This window comes from Monopterus albus, unplaced genomic scaffold (genome assembly GCF_001952655.1).
Source record: "Monopterus albus unplaced genomic scaffold, M_albus_1.0 scaffold12.1, whole genome shotgun sequence".
NCBI classification, from domain to species: domain Eukaryota; kingdom Metazoa; phylum Chordata; class Actinopteri; order Synbranchiformes; family Synbranchidae; genus Monopterus; species Monopterus albus.
In genome coordinates this window covers 599,324-621,089 of record NW_018127892.1, presented here as the reverse complement: position 1 = coordinate 621,089, position 21,766 = coordinate 599,324, and the positions used below count along the sequence as shown (strand labels likewise).

Below are 21,766 nucleotides of genomic sequence, written 5' to 3'. Positions count from 1 at the left end.
TGAGTGCAGCCTGTAATGTACACGTTATGTAATTTTATATTCAAGGAAACAAGAGTGTTGCTCATTGTTGAATGTAACATCAAAATAAATAAATAAATGCCTGTGATTTTGAGAAGCACTATAGTGCAACATTGGTATGTGTCTGATGTAAATAAATCTTCATAAATTAAACTGAATTGAATCAAGTCAAACTGAAATGAATTAGTTCTGGACTTTTAAATCAAAATCGAATTGCACTGGAGATCAGTGCCAGTATCCGGCTCATTTTACTCGGTGGTGCACTTTTCTGGAGGTTCCAGACTTACTGTTGAGGATTTGGACTTGTGGCAGCATTGTCTGACATTGTTTCTCAAACTGTTCTTGACATATAAATTAAAATGAAAAGAAAAACTCGACTAATAGGACTAAGTCAATGACCATAAAGTTTGTACACCTATTCAGTAAGTCAGCCTGTATTGCATTTGCCTCAGGATGTATTTTATTGGGGCATGGTGGCGCGGTGGTTAGCGCTGTTACCTCACAGCAAGCAGGTTCTGGGTTAGAGCCCCGGCCAACTTGGGGCCTTTCTGTGCGGAGTTTGCATGTTCTCCTCGTGCTTGTGTGGGTTCTCTCCGGGTGCTCCGGCTTCCTCCCACAGTCCAAAGACCTGCAGCATAGGTTGATTGGTGTCTCTAAATTGCCCGTAGGAGTGTGTGTGTGTTGTTTGTCTGTGTGTTGGCCCTGCGATGGGCTGGCGACCTGTCGAGGGTGGACCCCGCCTTTCGCTCGCAGCTGGCTGGGATTGGCTCCAGCCCCCCGTGACCCCGTTTGGGACTAGGCGGTTTAGAGAATGGATGGATGTATTTTATTGTAGGGGTTATGTTTCGAACAACGGATAAATTTGTCAGCTGTGTCTAAAGCTTACATATCCCTGCGTAAAGTCTGCCATACTTAGAGACAGCAGAAGCATGGCTAGTTTAATAATAAACTGAGGGCCTCAATTATGTATCCAGGGATTCATTTATGTAAAAGCAACAATAAAATGAGGCTCACTTAATGTTTAAAGCCTTGTGCCTTACTTACATTCAGTACAAATAGTGCAAACTTCAGGATTTTGCTCCAGGCTGTTTTACAAGTTTTGCTCAGTTCTATCCTAAAACAAACTTCTGAGTTTTCTTCTGTGACTGCAGTGGTATACAGTAAAAATTCCTTATTAAGTATCTATCAAACCCAAATTCAGCTTTAAAACATTCCAGCTGACACCCATTGGTGACAGTGAAGGTATTGCTCGTAATGACATGCCATCCACCAGGACAGCAACCGTCAAATCTGCCCATAGAGGCATGCTCCCTCCCTAATCAAATGCTGACATCAGCTCACTAATAGGCACATGGACCTCTGTAGGATAGAGATAGAAAATCTCTGTGCTGTGGAGTGATGATGCAGAATCCTCTCAGGTGACAGTGAGAACCACAAGAGGAGTTTGGAGCTATTCAGACTAATCAACCTTGGGGTTAATATGTGTTCTAGGAGAGACAGGTGGCGTTGAGAGTCACTCAGAGAGGGACATGGAGAGGATGTGGGGACAGAGAGCGAGGCAGAGAACCTCTTTTCTGCTGAAGCTGCTCAGCATCCCTGTGAAAGGTCAGCCTCTTGGTCTGTTGTGTGCCATCTATTATGTATTTCGATTATGTAAATTTTTCACACACTGTTTTACAGTGCATACATTAACATTTGGAAGAACAGAGGAAGGGAACCGAGTAGCTAAATACATGGGTAAATTGAGGTATAAGTGCAGTTTCCACAGTGGCATAATATGACATTAAATTTCAACAGACCTCAAGCATTAGGGCTCTGAAAGCCTCCTGAATTTCAAACCCACTCCACTGTACAGTACATTGCCTGTATGTACAGGCTGTATGACAAAATATGTGATCAAAGCAGCAGCAGCCTCACACATTGTATTATCTTTTTTTCCAAGTGTCACAATCGATTGATGTTGTTTCTAGAGTCTAAGCTTAGGCTCTTGGTAAAAGGGCACATTGCCTTGATGGGAGAGGGCTCCACTTAAACTACGTAGATGTGATGCGATCAGTCTGTGCTTATAAGGTGGCACTGCCTAAAAATACACTCGGCGGCACTGCCTCCAGAGACTGTGGGAGTGCGTGCAGCCTGACATTGCCTGGCGCCTGGACCTGGTTGAACTGATGGCATCTGACGACTATAGACGCCGTTGGTTAGGCTGGTTGCTGCTCTCCTGTGGGGGGTGGGGGTGGGGTGGGGGGTGTACTATGTTCTCAGGGTTTTGTAATTATGAGGGTAATACTTTAAAATATCATGTTTTGAACTCAGCCTGATTAAGTTTGAACACAGATGACTGCTGTCCTCTTGTGCTACAGTCAGACAGGGATCCGCTAAACAAAATTACACTCTTGATAGTTTGTTATAAAATCAAACCTGGGAGACAAATAATGAATAAACATAAAGCAGTGTGGAGGCTGCAGTTTTACCAGTTGGAAACTTGTTCAGCGTCTGTGGTTTTCACTCTACATACTGTAGTGATTTGCTTTGTAATCCATTCAGTTTTCTGTTTGGACAACAACTAGGATTCCATCAGAGCATCTTATAGAAAAACAAATTATGGAATAACAAATGTGACAACTCTATGAGAATTGTGTGTTCCAGTGAAAATGTCATTACCAATGCAAAAGATGTTTGAACATTTGTGCAAGGCAGAAATGTTTTTGTTGATAACAATGCTGGAAATGCATTTGTGATGTGATTTACTGTATGTATTACAAAATTATTGAAATGATGAGTCCATTAATTGATTAGTTGTTGGGCAGGAAAAGAATCAGACAAATTTCACTCATTAAATACCAAACATTATTTGATTACAGGTTCTCAAATTACTGCTTCTCTCCATGTTGTAATGTAGTACATCAAATACTGACGGGTTTTAGGCAGTTGATGAGGCAAAATAAGAATTGATAAGACACGATTTTGGGGAAATTTAGATAATCATATGTCATTTATTCCATTACATAATGAGTAATAGCTTCTAACTAAAATACCTCTGGACAGTCTATAGTTCATTATTAGCACTTTCTATGAAATACAAAGCTCACATTAGATTGTATCAGAAGATGTAAATATAGACGGCCACAGACAGACAGCCACTTGAAATACTGGCTATACTGTTTTCAGAATATGATAGCTTTTTATAAACCTTGCTGGCATTGTTTTTTGTTTTGGTTTTTTTCTTGGTTCAAAACTGTGATATCTTAAATTATGATATAATTGACATGACATTTTATTGTATGGGTTGCAGGGTGGTAGAGTGGTTAGTACTCTTTTCTCACTGTTCTGGGTTTGAACCCCAGCTGACCAGGGCGTGTCTGTGCAAGGTTTGCATGTTGTCCTTGTGCCTGCATGGGCTTTTTGTCTGTACTCTGGCTCCAAAGACATGCAGGTTGATTGCGAACTCCAAGTCCCCTGTAGGTGTGAATGTAAGTGGTTGTCTGTTTCTATGTTTCCCAAGTGAACTGTCCAGAGTGTACCCTGCCTCTCTCTCAATGTCAGCTGGGATTAGCTCCAGCCCCCCTGTGACTCTCTACAGGATCTGATAGAGATAAGACATAGCTTTTGCAGGACAAACCAGAAACCTCCCCAGGGGGGCATGGTAGAGTTGGAGCATAGGCAAAGATGTCAGGTGAATTTTCATTTTAACATCATTTTTAGCCTTTATTTGTTTACATTTTGCCAAATCGGCAAGTATGCCAAATCAGCTGTTAGCAGACTGTCACTGGATTACCATCTTATTAAAAAAACAAAAAACTTTAAAACATGATTGTTTTAGGGACGTTTTGAGACATCTTTTACCTAAGTGGATTTATGTATGTTTATTTATGATGGACATGATGGACATTAATACCATGCTCTGATGTCATCAGAGCATGGTATTAATTGATTTAGCATGTCTCAGGGCACCACTTCACATCACCAGGTTATACCTTACCCATGCATACTAAACAACTCATTGTCAGACTGAGTGTATGGCCAACACAAACATAGTAATCCACTGAAATGCTACTATAGCATGGACCATAAATAAACAGAGGAGACAAGTGGCTTTTCAGAGAAACATCACTGATGCAAACCCCACAGCAGCTAAAAGATGGTACCTGTCCTGTTCCTCTAGAATAGGTGTCAGGATGCCATTGGAAAAGCACTCAAACCAGAACTGTCTCCATGGAGCTGCTCTGTTGCTAGTAGATAACTGTTGCTGTACAGTGGAATGAAATGATATTGCAGTATAGCCCCCCTTTCACACACACACACACACGCCGTTAAATTTTTTTTTTCTTTTTAACAACAAAATGGAGTCTACAGTCATGCTAGCATGTGACGCTGCAGTTCAGTAAACATGCTGGTTTAAATTATTGTTTGCCATCTTCACTATCTTCATTTAACTTACCCAAATTTGCTAATTAGCACTAAACACTGTTCAGTTTTGCTTATATTTGTAGTATAAAGACAGTTATGGATTACCAAATTACTACAATTTATCCTGAGGGGACCATGAATTTATACCTAAAATGTAAGTATTTTAATAACTAGGTCAGTTACATCATTTCTGCCTCATAAACAGTGAGGGATAATTTCTCTGATCTTTTTTTTCTTTGAATTATATGTCTCACTTGCTAATCAATGTACAGTGTTAGTATTTTAATCCTAAACAGTACACATGTGCAGACTTGTGCAGCTTGCTGGCTGGTTTTGGTGTTTGCCTGTCAGCTTCCATTAAATCAGGCCCACAGTCCTGCCACCACATCCTGGTGGAGAGACGGCACAGTCATGCTGGAGATGGCCCAGGTGTTCAGCACTGCCTTGACTGAACAAAAAGTGACTACAGTCTTATGCTTCACTGCCTTGACCTCCCCTCGAGCAATATCCAACAGATTGCACACTTCACACACACAGACTTACAGCATGTACACACATCTCTTATGCCATGCATGCACACTAAATCTGCAGGCCAGGAGGCTCAAGGGACAGAAAAAAGGCCTCTGGAGGTTTGAGTTCAAAGTGAGATCAGACAGAGAAGGTCAACATGATAAAACCAATACAAATATTAAATGAGTCTGGTCTACAACTAGCCATATTGGGCATAAACCTTGAACCAGGAAGTATGAAATCTGTGTCCATAATAGAGGCTATGTGCATTGCCACAGGTTTTACATAATCTAAACAGCAGATGGAGGTGCCATGTGTAGGCTACAGAACATACTCAGCTGTCTGTCTCTTATGTTTTTGTTTCTAAGCCATTGAATTTTATGCCAGTTTGCTCCAAGTTGTTTTTGTCAGGTTTGCCCGGCTGCGCCTGCCTTTCTCACTCCCCTCACTCTGTTTTTGCTCCCTTACCTTGATTACGTTATCCGACACACCTGCTTCATATCCCCTGATCACCACCAGCTGCACCTGATTAGTTCTCCCTATTTATTCCCTGCTCTACGTTCACTCCTCTGCCAGTTCTCTCTAGTGTTATAAGGCCTGTTTAGTATCTTGTTGTCGTTTACTGTTTAGTATCTTGTTGTCGTTTACTGTTTAATTCCAGTCTTTAGCTCCCTGTTTAGTATCTTGTTGTCGTTTACTGTTTAGTATCTTGTTGTCGTTTACTGTTTAGTATCTTGTTGTCGTTTACTGTTTAGTATCTTGTTGTCGTTTACTGTTTAGTATCTTGTTGTCGTTTACTGTATAGTATCTTCACGTTTTGTCGCCCTAGCTCTATTCCAGTCTTTAGCTCCGTTGTTTCATTCCTCCTCGCCTCTGTTGCTTCTCCGGACCACGGACCTCCTCTACCCGGCTCCTTCTCCACCACGCAGGTCGATGCACAGTCTCCTACTAACTGTATGTACAAAGTTTGTTCTTCCTCAGTACTTTCCACCACGACCAGCCCAGGAGTGAGTCCCAGCGTCCGCAGCCCAGTCTTCTCCTCATCATTCACTTCTGCAGCTCGACACCCGGTCCCACTTCTACCTGATTATTCATTTCCTTGTTGTATTTCACTGTAATTAAACTTGGCACTGCTTGCACTGAAGTCAGCCAGCTGGGTCCATCATATTTTTGTGACCCCTGTGTTCGAGCCGATCTAACAGTTATGAACATAAACAGAAAGAGGACAAAAAAATGTAAATCTGATTGAAATCTTGCATGACAATGAGAGCTGTATAGCTGTTATTTGAACTGATTATTCAAAAGTTTTTTTTATAGATGAGGAATAATTTGGCATATAGCAATACCTTGATAACTGTAAGGCAGGGACACAAATTTCAAATGTTAAGCCAATTATGACATTAATTTTGGTGTGAAGACTGATGTGTTGGTTTTTAACAGTTTTTAGCTACAATCTTGTACTGTACTTATACAACCAAAATAACACAGCGGTACATTCACAGGAGACAAACAGTGCATGACTACAAAATGCATCAACTTTAGGAACTCTTTAGGGGACAATTTGCTACAGTTGGAAAACTTTATTTTTCTTTTAAATGTACCACCCAGCCACATGTAGATTAGCAAGGCAGCTGGTCCTGATAAATGTTCATTTCTGTTTAGATATGCGAAAATGCAAGAATTTGTGTTCTCACAGGAATTTGGCAGTAGTTTAGTGACACAGTTTTAATCATAACCTATCAATCATTGTTGTCTTTGGATTTAATCAGTTCTTCAGTTATGTGCTTGCTGCCAAGACTGAGTCAGCTGTCAAGGGTGTTGAGGCTCAGTCATCCTAAAAGTCTCTTCAAAGCTTTACCACTTTGCTGAGGTTTCTATTTCTTTTCTCAAGTGTTAAGAGGCTGTGCTTAAAGATAAATAAAGGTCCAATACGTCCAATAAGACAAAGGTCTTCACTGAGGTCAATTCAGCTTTGAGGCATATTTCTGCAGCATGTCGGCCTTTTGGGAGTTCATGAAGTGAAAAGTTAGTTGTGCTAGTTTTTATTTTGCTGGTTCCTTTGTGCAGCATTTTTGCTCTTGCCTGGAAACGATACTCCAAACCTCATCTGTAAGGTGTGACATTTCAAAAAGACCATCACTTAAAGTCTTAGCAGTTACAGATAAATGACCACAGAGTATAGCACACAAAGCAGGAAAAACATAAAGGACATTGGGATGTTAGATATTAAATCAAATGTTTCCTAAGACCTGATGTGTCAATCTTCTGTTGTTTGAAAAATGAACTGAGGAGAGGATGATGCCTCTTTGCCCCCTAACTGTATTTTGCAGCGCTCCTCAGTGGGCCAACCTGACACAGCTGCCCTGGTCCGCTGGGGTTCAAACCCAGACAGCAGTGCCTCAATATTTTAAATGTCCCCTAAGCTTTTCTAAAAGGGGATGAGTGTGAATTGTTGCTCTGTAAGGGAGGTGGGCCATTATTCCCAGTTAGAGGCCGTGATTTAGCAAAAACCCACACCTTTCAGAAAGCACAGCTCCGTAGAAAGAAGGCATGAGCCCAGAGGCACAGCACTGTATGTATCTGAGGATACTGAACCATTCAAAACAGGAAGCTTCAAACAGGAGCCAAAAGGTGGCTGTAGAGAAAGTCATTTCCAGCCACCGGAAGGTGTGAGAGACCTAACAATGCTGTTCCTCCACGGTTAGACTGCATACTATCTACACACTATATGGAACTGCTTCCTTTGTGTAAAGTTTGAATAACCGGAGTCAATTTAGTATGCCACGCTGACTGTCACAGTAGACCTTTTCATGAGAGTGTGAAAGGATGAACAACTGACAAGGGATGTTTAGGTTTGGTTGATCAGCTAATTCAAACATTAAACCAGCTCAAAAATGGGTCAAGAGAAGCAATTCTTCTGAGAGCTGGATTTCTAATTCTGCATGATTTTGGCTCTTTAGTCATACTAAACATGTTACCCAATCTTGCAGTCCACTCACAGCAAGACAACATTTGGCCTGCACTGAGCACGTCTAGCAGGGTGGGTGGTCTGTGCTGTTTTCCACTGAAGGATTCCAAGAACGAGAGAGGGAGAAGCTCTATCATCAGTGAGGTCAACTTTCTCTGTGTTGCTCAATAAAAAGGTTTGAGCTTGAATTTTAAGTGGTCTTACTATAAATGCTATATGTGTTATAGAAGACAGTACACACACTGTATGCCATATAGTCAAAATGTGGGATTTATTCTGAGAGGAGGGCTGGGGTCAGATGTGTTGCTTTAAAAAAACTGCTTATCAATCTCAAATCATCTTTAAGTGGATTTTATTTTAGGTATCATGTAAAGGACAATGGAAAACTAATTGGAATGGATATGTCAGGTTCATAATATTCATTACAGGTGCTGAGTGTGCATTTGTCTCAGCTGCACATTTTGCTGAATTGGAATAACTGATCAGAATATCCTGAGTCCCTGAGCTGGGTCATGCACAGTGTGAACCTGCTGTTCACAACTCAACACAAGAATGTGCACGGAACTGTTTAACCTTGTGCAAAGACAAAGAGAAGGATGCTTGATGTGGACAAACGTGTCAGTGAATGGGTCTCGTGTGAATATGTTTTCTTCCCATGAGGTCTGCTTGTATGATTATTCAGCAAACCTTCAGAACTGCACAAATTTGTTGTACATTGCTAGTGTTGACGTGATAAATGCCATCTGCATGTTAGTTAAAACTCTGCCACATCAACAGTATATGACGACAGAATTTTGCTGGAAATGTTTTAATTCATTCAATTCACAACTACATAACTATGTGCAGATTCTTTGTTTGAGCTTTACTACTGATTTTCATTGAACCCTCCTCTGTCAGAGGATTAACTTCTCCACAAATGAGGAATAGTTTTCAATTATGAGACTGGAGTCAAGGGTGTGTATATATGCATTTCATGTGAATAAACTATGTGACCTTGTTGTCAGATTACCTCAGAGACATATATGTCGGACAAAGTGGAGATTTTAGCTTGTCATACAGTAGCACAGATTTAATTTCTAACATTAAGAGCATCTGCATTCCATTAGCGGAGCTAGTTCCTGATACGGTGCATACTGACTCGTTCTCATGGGGAACTAACCCACTGATAGCAGAATTTTCTTCACCTGAGCTCTAATAGCAAAAAGCAGAGAGCTCTGAAAACCCCCTAATATTTGTGTGTTGGATTCTTGCATGAGGGCAAAAAATATGTAATGTGTAAAGCCACTTCCCCTGTGTGTAAACAAATGTTAATTTGTGTTCTCTCTGTGTTACCTTGTGACGCACTTACCACTAGAGTAGAATTCAGTTAGTCTATTCTCTGCTCTGTTGGTGCCACACACTGTTTATTGTGAAGGTGACTTCACTGTGCGTGTGGCTAAAGCAGCAGACAGCCCTGTGTCAGCCCTGCTTAGTGCTCTCCTGTATGCTCCGCCTGGCAGCCATAGACTGCATTGTCCACACCTAAGCTGGGAGAAAGTCCTTTTTATCATTTTTTGCAGGGATAGCCTTGCACTTGGCTGTCTTATTTCTTATGCGTGTGCCTCAGGAAGATGCACATGAAAAGCGAGTGTTCCTGACCTGCAGATTTAGCTCAAGCATTATATGAAGCTATGCTAGAACAGGATCAGGCCAATCCAGTCCGGGCTAGCCACAGCCCAAAGCTGTTACCTCATGGACAGAAGATGTAGCTTGTCGACTCCAGCGCTAGAAAAAAAAATGTTGCATGCTAGATGGAGGCTCTGCAAGCATGAACATGTTGACACTGCTTCATGTAAACCAAGATTAAAATGAGCAGCCCAGCACTGACATCAAAGAGAATTTACTGCTTGCAAATCAAAAGGATTATTTTATCATGCCTCACATAAATGGATTGAGATAGACATGCGACACAGCAGTATATTCTGCCAGTATATAAAACTCTACTGTTCAGATTACAGACAAAAACGTAAAAACCCCAGCAGACATGACTGCTGAAGTGTGGCAGATGTTGGATGACTTGTTTCAGATGACTCATGATTTTTCTGGAACAAAAACAAGTTGCTGAGCTTATCAGAAACCCTTCCACCATCCCAAAGTTAGATGATGATTTCACATTAGAATTATTACTCTGCCGTTCAGTATATGCACCCATATCCCAAATACACTGATAAAGCTTTTGGTAGGCAAGTCTGTAACACTGTGCTTGTCAATCTGGCAATATACACCCTCCTACCACTTCATTAATTACACTTCCCTTTAATTACCTCCTCGTTTATCTGTTTTTAATTAACCATGAAATTATTGCTCTTTCCTATTTGGAGGTGGCGTCTCATCTCCTGTATTTTTGTCTCTTCCTGAATATATATTTGCTCATTACGACTGTGAAATCCTGCATATAAGATGGAATAGTTGGTCTGTTGCATCTACCCCGGTAGATGAAGGAAGGGTGTGCATGTGTGTGTACACCTGTGTGCTAAGAGTTAGTGAAGGACAAGGCCAAGGGCAGAATGAGGGCCTGCGTGTGTGTGTCTTTGTGTTCTCATCCACACACACACACATTTTCACATTTCCATCACTTCAAAGCGCATCCCACTGACTTAGATCCATTTCCTGAGACTTACCCTAACCTTTACCCACACTATAAACCAAGTCTTCACCCTTGACAATAGGGTGACTTCATTTTGCAGGGTTTGTGATACTCAAAAATGTTTTCACCATTTCACAGCTGATCTTTTTTCAATGATTGTCTATGGGAAAAATGCTTTCCAGTCGAGTGTGCATCATGTGATGAACAAGGAAACTGTAGTAACATGGTTTGTCCAGCGCTGATCCTGGTGGCTTGGGCAAACCACAAAACACAATGGAAAATACGGTTGGGTGTGATGTCACTCCTAGCTCCGACTTTTGAGTTCTGTGGTAAATGGAATGCACTACTATTATCCTTATGAGGTTGCCAGATTACAACTTATTAAATTTACATTTTAGTCTTTCAACAGATTAAACAAACAAGATCTATTGATGAGCTTTAAGAGTGCTGGAAGTCAGATTTGAACAGAGTCAGGCTAACTGTTTCCCCCTGTTTCCCGGTGTTAGCAGCCACACAATGGTAAACAAAGATGAAACTTAATACCAGGCTGAAAAGCAGTGCTTTCACAGCCCTTATTGGCTTCACATTTGTCACACCCGTAGCAACACCCGATAGTGAGGTGACAGTGAACTGACACACCCTGGCGGACTTCTTCAGTACAGTATATCACTGCAGCATGGTGAGAGGTTATAGCTGAAGGGCAATAAAAATCAGATTTTCAACTCCTTGACTACTACATGGTCATATTTCTAATATTTATATTTCTGCAAATGAAAATATAAACCAATGTTGAAGTGTAAACGGATGCTGGATTCAGTATACAGACTGCAGTTGTTTTGTGATGTTACAGTAGGTCTGTTTAGTTAATACCTAATGTAAAATATAATACATTGCATTCATCCATATGCAAAATACAAGGAAATGGTCAGTTGATAGGTGAAATTATTGACAAATGAAAAGAACTCTGTTAATCTTTTCTGCTTACATTAGGTGCATGACGCACCATTTATTCCAGTTTTCCATTAATACCTGGCTGTAGATAGGAAACGTTCTTTCTGTAGACAACAGGCTAATGCAGTGAATAAAGTTCTTGCTCTGGCTAATTGAAAGTGACTGAGTGGTGCTGAGCGTAACTGAGTACGGCTACAATTACCTATTGTTTCCTTGAGCAGAGTAAAAGATCTATAATAAAATCAGTGTAAATTGGAACCTGGTACTGTATATCTCAGCTGATATCCAGCATTCTTAATAAGTACAAGCAGTGTAAAGGTGGCTTAATGAATAGGTTTGCATTTGTGATTAGTTTGAATACTTTCCCAGTTATTTTTGAAGGCAAAGATATTTACAGTTGTATTTACACTGAACGAGACTGCTCTTACTTAACAAACGTGGTAAATCAACCTTGACTGCATTAGAATTCAATCAAAGTGACATTAATTCCAAGCCAAGTGCATCTGCTGTTGGACTGCCTGCCTTTTACAGTCCCTTTTTCAAAGGCTTTTCATCTCGGCGCCATGTAACTGTTCAAACATTGTTGGTATTACCAGTTGCATTCAGATTTTTTTCCTCGGAGCAAAATCCTTGTTTCTCCGCTGTAATGTTAATACTCCTTTAGAGCTAGTTAAACAGTTACAATAATTTTGTGCACATTTTTGAAACAACTTCCTAGCAGCTTCCAACTACTGTTGGGTGGCAGATTCAAAACAAAACACACACACACACACACATATTTCTCCACAGTCTGCTGTTTACCTACTATATCTGGTATCATGCATGAGGAATGGATGTTTGAAAGAAGGCAGGGAGTTAAGATGCCTCTTCTCTTCCTTCATTGCCTGGCAGGGTACTGTTTCCTCTCCTCCATCTCACTTCTTAATAAAAACCATAGCATCCATCTCTCAGTGAATGGCAGGTTGCTATGCGTCCTCACCATCCTCTGAGGATAATGAGTTTTGGTGCAGCTTGCACAGATGGAGTCTCAGGGAGCAGTCCACCATCGACCATACTGGTCTGACTATCCCCCTTTGAAACACAGAGTACAATAGGTTAATTTATATCCCACCAGGATTTAAATATTTTAGTTAAGTGTTGCACACCTCCCCTCATCAGAATAAGAGGTTAGTGATGTTTGCAATGTGCACCTATCCTAATAATACATCTGACTTGTCTGATTGAATCCTGATTTAAAGATTCCCAAAGATAAATGAATGTCTTGATGGACTGTATCATTGATAAGATGTCACTGTGGTGTTGTTTTTTTTTAGGGCAGCGACGAGGGCGACGTGGACAAGAATAAGTGCTGCACGCTGTGTAACATGTCCTTCACCTCAGCAGTGGTGGCGCAGTCACATTACCAGGGTAAAATCCACGCCAAGAGGCTAAAACTACTACTGGGGGAGCAGCCTGCCATCATAGCCAAAGGTATAGTCCCCATTCAAAATGCATCATACACTGTAGAGAAGCAGCATATTTCTAAAGAAAATATGTATGAATTATTATCAATCCATCCATTGCCCCATACCACTTATCCTGTAGAGGGTCACAGGGGTGGGGGCTGGAGCAAATTGCATTTATTTGTGAGAAGAAAACTCATTAAGAAATGAGACACAGGATGCCATGTGTTGACAATGTTTGAAATTCAGTTTGACAGGGAATACATTTTTCAGCAAATTTTACAGCTGCCAAGAATTGCATCCACTTTTGTTAAAGCTATTAAAACTTAGGTCTACAGCAGTTTAAGTTCCAAATAGTTCGGTAGTCAGCACTGTTGTCTTCCAATCAGAAAGCTTACAAAGGTGTGACAAAACACAGCAATGTAGGTACACTGATGTAATGTCTTTAACATTCAACATCTTTTAAGCTATTATGACAACTCAATAGTTATCACACTGTCAGTGTCAAATAATTGCAGATATGTGGTGGTAAACTGACTTGATCCAAACCCTTCTAAAATGAAAATTTACAAGCAAAGCAGCTCCTATCAAGAAAAAAATTGAGACTTTGAAATCTCACTACCAAACTGTACAATCTTTGTACTCTTTCATAACAGCATTGTACCACTCTGGGAAGGCTATATAAAAGAGATGAACTTCTCCATATTCACTGTTTGTTGCTAAACAACAGTATTCCACATTGTTCATGATAACATGGTAAACAAAGAGTCTTCTTCCCATGGGCATCCCCGTTCTGACTGTCCGTCATTACATAATTGGTCAACGCAGCACCTTTGCTGGATGATGTTACTATCTGGTGCTGCAAAAGTCAAACCAGATCCAAGTTTTTCACCACGGGGCTGCATCGTTTTGCCAGAGTCCTGTGTGGTGCTGGTGGTGGCTGCAGTGAAAGCAGTCCCTCATAGAAATGAATGGAGAGGGCTGTGTTTTGTCACACTTTTGAAATTCAGTCTGAATGCAGCCCAGTTTGTAATTCTGAGTGATGTCTCAGCAACTAGATGATTGAGTGCCTTGGAGTTTGTTTCAGACGTTTGTATTCCCCTCAGGATAAACTTGACTTTTTATCTGGCACCATCATGGTAAATGGTAAATGGTCTTATACTTGTATAGCGCTTTTCTATGCATTACAACACACTCAAAGTGCTTTCACACTATTTGGCCATTCACCCATTTGCACTCCCAAGCACTCACACATTCACGCACCGGTGTCATCACCAGGAGCAACTGGGGGTACAGCGTCTTGCTCAAGGACACTTTGACATATGGATTGGACAAGCTAATCCTCCGGTTTGGAGACGACCCGCTCTAACTCCTGAGCCACAGCTACCCCCATCATCAGGTCAAATATTGCCCAGAGCATTGCTAAATCTAAAGCCCTTTTCAGATATGTACCCCTAGCCAGGAATTTGACATTCATGTCTAGGTGTCATGTCTGAACAAAACCTCGAGTCACATAGCTGGCAAAGTGTTACGGGCAGTTTTACCTGATGGGACCGAGTCAAATACCTGCCTATGTTCCAACCGGCCACATGTTTGAACTGAAGTGGTCAAATTGCCGGTAAGGAGCATTGTCAAGATGATGACAGTACAGCATAATGCAAACATTTGATCTGTTTCACTCTATGTTCTCACCCACTCTAAGTCTTGTCTATGAAAAGGCTGCATGTCATTAATTTTGGGCCAATTTCTTGCCAGCTGACCTGATGTCCAGGTGATCAGGTGTAGTTAACCTGTAATGGCTACCCCAGATGGCTATATCTTGTATTTGCTTTCCTTCTGATTGAGAGATCAGCATCAGAAGTGATGTGACTGACATCATGTTTATTATGTACACTCTCAGAGGCTAACCATGATTTCCCCAGTGATTTCCCAAAATCTCTACAACAGAGCAAGATTAGCACTAGCTATAGAGTCGCCATCCCCACTTTTAGTGGAAATACAACATGCTAAAAAAAGAAAAAGAAAGAAACAATGCTATCCTTTAAGTGATAGCTAACCCAACTGGTGAGGCAAGCTGAGAAGCCGAAGTCCACAGTGAATGTGATGACACCACCCATTCTGAGTCTGAACATTCTGAGCAGTACACATCAATGCTAGGATATGAGAACGTCTGGAATGAGCATAAAACACCAGCCTTGAGTATAGAAAAACACATATAAAATGGATGAAAAAGTTGATTCAACATGATATAAAACAAAGGATGATTTAAGAACAGTTGAAAATGCTCAAAGACTGGCAGAATGTTCAAAAATAAAGAAATATTTGAAGAAGTCTTAATAAAACTTCTCCAGAAAGATCCTAAAGGAGCACCCAGGGCAGATGTTTTCCTCCTCATGTGATAGCAAAAGAATAAGCATAAACTTTATTGCCAAGTTTTATCAAAAATACAAGTAATTTGACTCTAGCCCAATAGCCCCTGATGTACACAACACGAAAACAGAATAAATGTGGAATATATACATACATACATATACAGTATATATAGATTAGTATATCTAATAACTTGTCAATAGACTAAACAGCAAGATACTTTGGTTTTAGATTTGAGAACTCTGACACTACTGTACCTTGCTTTCTAAGTCTGATTGCAGCCTGGGGATGCACTGCTCAGTCAGCACCCTTTGCTGCAGCATTTGCTCTCTGTGCCACATGTCAGTGACAAACACAGCCATTAAGGATGCCATCTGTGGCCAGTGTCTCAGAACAGAGGCAGCTCCATGCCTGTTAAAAGATGAGGGTGACACAGCCATCAGTCACACTGGCACCCAGGAAACTACTGGGACACTGAGAATTCACCACCCCAGCTGACAGACATGTTAGAAAATTAAATTCTGCTGTTTAGGTTTACAGCTGCTCATGTTCAGAGAATTGGGAACTCTGAATTTGACCTTGTTAATCATTAACCTTTGAAAGAAGTATGATTCTTTAGTGCTTTCCTTGGATCCTTTCTTGAATGGAAATGCATGAAACTGCATTTAAAACATCAAGGGACACTAAACCTCACTAGGTAAATTCACATATACAGTATGATGAAATAGAAATAAAATTTTTTCTATCAATGCATATGAATTGTTACACATCTACAGTCAGAGGATTCGCTAAAGAGTCTGTTAGGAAAGTGTTCAGTCTGTTACTGTTCAAACCACCCATATTCCAGCTGAAATAGCAGAACTGCTAGCTTTGGACTGGGCTTATTTTATCCTCTGAAACAGTAATTTAAGCCACCTCTATTGTACAGCCACCCAGATCTGTCACAAATAAAAAATGTCAGGAAGATAAATCCAGTGCACCAGGAGGCCCGGGCCATTGATTTTTACATAAGTAACATCAATGAACTGGCCAGATTCCTGTGTTGATCCGCCTGCCACTCGGGACCTGCTGTTGTTGCAGCGTACTGTTATCCAATAAACAGTTGCAAAAACTCTAGATTGCCAAGCATTTTCTTCCTCACTCTCTGCAGACACCAAACGTCTATGCAGGTAGTGCTGTTAAAAAAGCTTCAGTAACCACTGACGAGAGCCTCACAAGCTTACCTGGTACTTTCTTTTGTCTTTTAAACAGATGGTGTAGATCATCCTTGTGGGTTGACAACCCTTCTTCAAACCACATGTTAAACATTTCAACAATGCACCACCGTTAAACAGAAATGTGTTGAAAAGTCCTGCATAAGCCGTTTTTCTGAATATCAAATTAACTTCTTGAACATGCAAGAATTTCATCTAACAGTTGTAATGAGTGTTTCATCTTTTTCCCACCGGCACAGTATTTGCCTCTATGTTGTAAGGTAGGCTTGAGGAAGTAGCTGGAGATGGAAGTTGCCTCTTTCTCTTTTATTTTCACACACGCACATACACACACGGGCAACCACGCCAACAACCATATTACCGAACAATCCCCGCCAACCCTGAAACTAAATGTATCCCACCCAAAAGGGCATTACAGAGGATCCCCCAGGTGCTTCCCCCCTAAAGCATTCTGGGGGACACTGCCAAGTATCTCTCTACCTGCAACACTACAATATCAACAATAACTCATCTTTGCCCTTTTACTCAAGCACACTTGTGCTGATGTGCATATTTTAACTGAGCCATAGCACATGCTGATCTGCATACGTTTTAGTCGAATATCAGTGTTGCAATTCATTGCAGTTCAAATTCAGTTTCCGTCTTATACTGTAGCTGAAGCAAGCTGAATGAATGTTAACTTGCCATTACTATTTTTGTATAGCCTAATCACAGGTTCATGCATTTTCTACATTGTTTCTCTAAGCACTACAATATATTCATTTTCTGGCCTGTTTCCAGTTTTCTGGGCCATAAGCTGCCCTGAATGTCACTTCCTTTAAAATCTGCAGCTTTATGTGGGATAATTCTTCCCTGCTCTGATTTACTGGGAAGTGATTTTGAGAATTTCAGAGCTAAAATGCAACATGGCCCTGGCTCTCTTCCCTCACATTTACTGTAACAAGGGACATTAGACTCAACCTGTTAACCAGCAGTTAATGTGTCTAAATCCTGGCAGTAACAGTAACATACAGTACAGAACAAAGTCCTACTCTAAAATAGCCCCCTTCTGTTTCCCTGCTATATCTCAACATGTTGTACAGTAGCTTCAGAAAGTATACATACCCCTTAATTTTAAATGGATAAATGTTTGCCTACTCAATAACCCATAATGATAAAGTCACACTGTGTATATTTATTAACAACCACAAACTGGATTCCCTCCTTTACAAAAGTATTCAGACGGTTTGCTGTGACACTCCTAACTGGTCAATGGTGCCCGTTTGCTTTAATCAACCTTGACTTGGAGTCCACCTGTGGCAAACTGAATTGATTAGACATAGACAAAAAAACACAAGCAACATTTTTCGTTTTATTCATTTCAAATAAAATGTATAATGTAATTGTGCCAAAAGTGATGGCATCTGAATGAAACAGCAGTGACTAATGAGCTGCAGTGGCATTTTACCATTTCATATGTCGTGGCTAGAGTGTGATGCCGACTAAATTAATTCAGACAAATCATCCCAATTTAAATGACCTTTTAATATTACAATTATTCTGAACAGAGTAGTAGTGAAACAGAAAATCTAATAGGGAACAGAGAACAGAGACCAGAGTCATTCTTCCTGCCGTGAAATAGATAAAGCATTAATTAAAAAGATTGTCAAAAGCGCCAGTCTGTCCAGTCAGTTGTTGTTGGTCACGAGGTACCGTCAGTCAGAGTCCATAGTCCTGAGTTCGTTTCCCGCGGCCCTCCGGGGCCGGGTCTACAGTACACTTTTCTTCTCTCTAAAGCCCCTTCAGGCTCACTCTTTTATCCGCAGCTTTCCTTAGGCTGTTACGTCAATTTCTGAACTTAGCTTCCTGTCTCCAGTTTTAGGAGACAACACCCTGTACTCGAAAACAGGAAACAGCTTGACCAACTCATATAAGCGCAGTGTTCAGCTCACATGCACTTAATGAACCCATAAACACTTAGCTCTCCCTTACACAACTACTACAAATAATATCTATATATGAACTACATACTGTTCTATTACATATTACCTCTGGAACCTTGTTAATTTTTAACCACTACACATACATATATCTTTTAACTGTGTTTGGTGCCTTTCTGGTGCAGTGCAGCAGCTCGCTTCTGAGATCCTCATAAAGTTGGCACCACCAAAAATAAATGAAAATGACAGTAACCTAGAGCTGTTATTATTATCATTGCCATAAATTGCTATGAAGTGTGTCCTTAACTTACATCTGGAGCAATAGAGTAGACAAATTAAGACTGATTAAGGTTTTGGCAGATTGTGAAACTGCCTAATTAACCATGCTAAGTAAATTATATTGAGGAATATTTGCTACAGAAATTTCTGTTCCCCACAGGACAAACTGAATCTAAACTGATCCTAACCCTGACCTTGATTGTTTATGTAGTACTAACACCAGGCCAAAATTTAGTCCAGTAATTTGGTTTTGGACCAAATACCTGCAAAACTAATGTCATTCCATCAACCTCAGCTGTACTTATGTTTAGTACTGATTAGCTAATTTTACCATGCTAACAGGGTATCCTAAGATGGCAAACATATTTGCTAAACATCATGCTTGCGTTTCCATTGTCCTGACTTGGTATTTATAGCTCATAGTGTTGTGCTGCTAACCTAGCTGCTAGTAGATTCTAAAATATATATGCTGTAGCCTAAATGTTTCTGTCACTTTTTGAAACTGCCAATCTGAACCCAGTGAAACCCACTTCACATTGTGATTGGCCAGCTCTGTAGCGATGAGAAAGGATCCTAGGTTTGTACAGTAGCTCTCTTTTTGTGTCTCAACTACCACTGCGTCATTATGAGTGTGTTCTAAGAGAAACTAGCTGAAAATGTTTGCCATTATCTCCATATTTAATTGATTAAAAAGTTATTTTCAGTACAAAAGCTCTCAGCCCAGCATCATGAGACAAGACTAAAACCAAACAATACAACAGCCTGTTTTTTTTTTTCAACATTATTATATATATTCTTTGCTTCCTTCCCTTCTGCTTATTCTTCCTGACTGTAATTGTTTTACAGCAGGCCCAATCCAGTACAGTATGATTAAAGCAGCCAGTAAAGGCTTTTATTATTTTTGTGTCTACAGTATTTACAGAAATACCCTTGTCAACAGAATTGAAAAGTTTTGCCAAAAACCTCCTATACTGATTTTGCCACATCTCATCTAGGCACTGTAATGTTTTCATAACATCACAATATTTCCTCATATATGAACTTCTTTTTACAGGATAAAAGCACACATAGTCCAGAAGTTTCTTTTCTTCAGCCAACATTCAGCAGAAAACAGTACATTCATGAAATGTTTTTGGCTCAGTGCAACATGCATCAAAAGCGTTCATATGAACTCCAGCAGTGCACCTGCAGTCTTACAAAATAAATGAATTGAGAAACTGTGGTGATGCAAAATGTTGCCCCCTAACAGTAACATGCTTTGTAAATATTCTCCTCCATCGTCCTATGGCCAACTTTACAAAGTCTAAAGCACAGCTGGTCTGGAGTGCAGGTTCAGCGTTGTAGAACAGGGTGGAGGTGATTTCAGTATCTGCACAGCTTACAGAGATTTCCCCTCAGAGACAAAGTGAAAATAGTGTTTGTAGGCAGAGGGGAGGTGAGGTGTGAGGAAAATCCTAGAGGGAGTGGCATTGAAGGAAGAGATAACAGCACAAATTCAGAGCACTTTGATCCCTTCTTCTTACACTTGCTGAATTTCCTCAGATATAACTCTGTTTACACTAAATAGGTCTATTTGTAGTGCTTCTCTGTCTACACACAAATGTCAGGCAAGGAGGGGGTCATGGCATTTAAACACACTGCAGTGCGTGCATGTAGCATTAGTGTGGCACAAGGAAACAGTTTCTTTCAGTCTTTAAGTGGACCAAAGGAAAGTGTTTTGCCATTTTATAGATATGGATTTTTAATTTTCTGTTAACCTCACAATTCACAATTAGTTTGAACTCCCCACCAAATGCTGTCTGATAGTTTTTAAAATGTATTTTCATTAATATGAAAATAATATACTGTTGTAAATGTACAAATAAAGCTCTAAATTAAAATGTGAGCTTTTCATCAAACAAAAGCAGTTTGCATCTCCTTGGAAACAAACACTAAGTGATGTGACTATGACTAATTACTGCCATAATATCTGTCTTTATTGAAGGACAGGGAAGCCACTATCTGAATCACTTTAAAATCCAGCTACTTTAAAGATGTGAGGATTTCTGAGTAACCTCGCTGGCACATGCAGTTCAGTATTTGCTACACAGAAGCCAGTCTCCACTACCACTAATGACACATGCATCATTCTGTCCTGGACTTTGTCGGGCACCCGCAGATAACTCTCACTTAGTTCTTAGTCATGGTAGGCTAGTGGTTAACATGCAGCGCTCTCGCCGCTGCGGTCGGGGTTCGAGTCAAGTTTGTGTCAGGAAGGGCATCCGGCTTAAAACATATGCCAAATGTCAACATGTGAGTCGCCAGTGTGACAATTCGCTGTGGCGACCCCTAAATGGGAAAAGCCGAAAGTGACTTTCTATTTACAAGAATTGATGGCCTAGATGGTGATAGCGTAGGACTAAACTCAGTTATATCCTCACCAGAATACAACAGCCCCATTGTAGTCCCACTATAGTTTGACATACAGAATACTGGTCTGGTTTCCTTTATTTGAATGTTGCTTCTGCCATTTTCCAGTTGATCCAGTCCATCACACTCTGACCTCATACATATATTCAACAATTCCCACATCCCCATCAGTAAGCCCCCAATTAGCATAAGTAAGAAAAAACATCCGAAACCCTGTGTGATAAGGATAATCGCCTTTATTTGGCCGAATATGTTACACACAAGGAATTTGCTTCTGGTACAGAACCGAGGCAGCCATCTGCAGCAGCAACTCACACCGATGGCTTTAACCATCAGGGGCAACTTGGGGGTTCAGTGTCTTGCCCAAGGACACTTTGACATGGGGACGGCAGGCATCGTGATTTAAACCTCCGACCCTCCGGTTGGGAGATGACCGCTGTATCCACTGAACCACAGTCGCCTCCCCTATACATATTAATATTAATGGGTGGAATTAATCAAAACAAGAAAAAACAGGAGAAATGTTCCAATAACGTCTATATCTGCTTAAATGAAAAATGTCCATCATTATGCTCAGTGTATAAACATGGAATGCCAAGAACAGCTCATCTGTGTGTAAAGCACAGAAACAGTTAGAGTATGGTGCCATTTCA

At 40.6% G+C, this 21,766-nt stretch overlaps 1 protein-coding gene across 1 annotated transcript in view; it reads left to right on the top strand.

Annotated features, from left to right (window-relative positions):
* Positions 1–21,766, top strand: part of zmat4a (zinc finger, matrin-type 4a) — a 142,350-nt gene that overhangs the window by 65,928 nt on the left and 54,656 nt on the right. Inside the window, exon 4 of the mRNA XM_020590264.1 lies at positions 12,794–12,950. Within this exon, the coding sequence (XP_020445920.1) occupies positions 12,794–12,950 (157 nt within the window). The remainder of the gene's footprint in view (positions 1–12,793; positions 12,951–21,766) is intronic.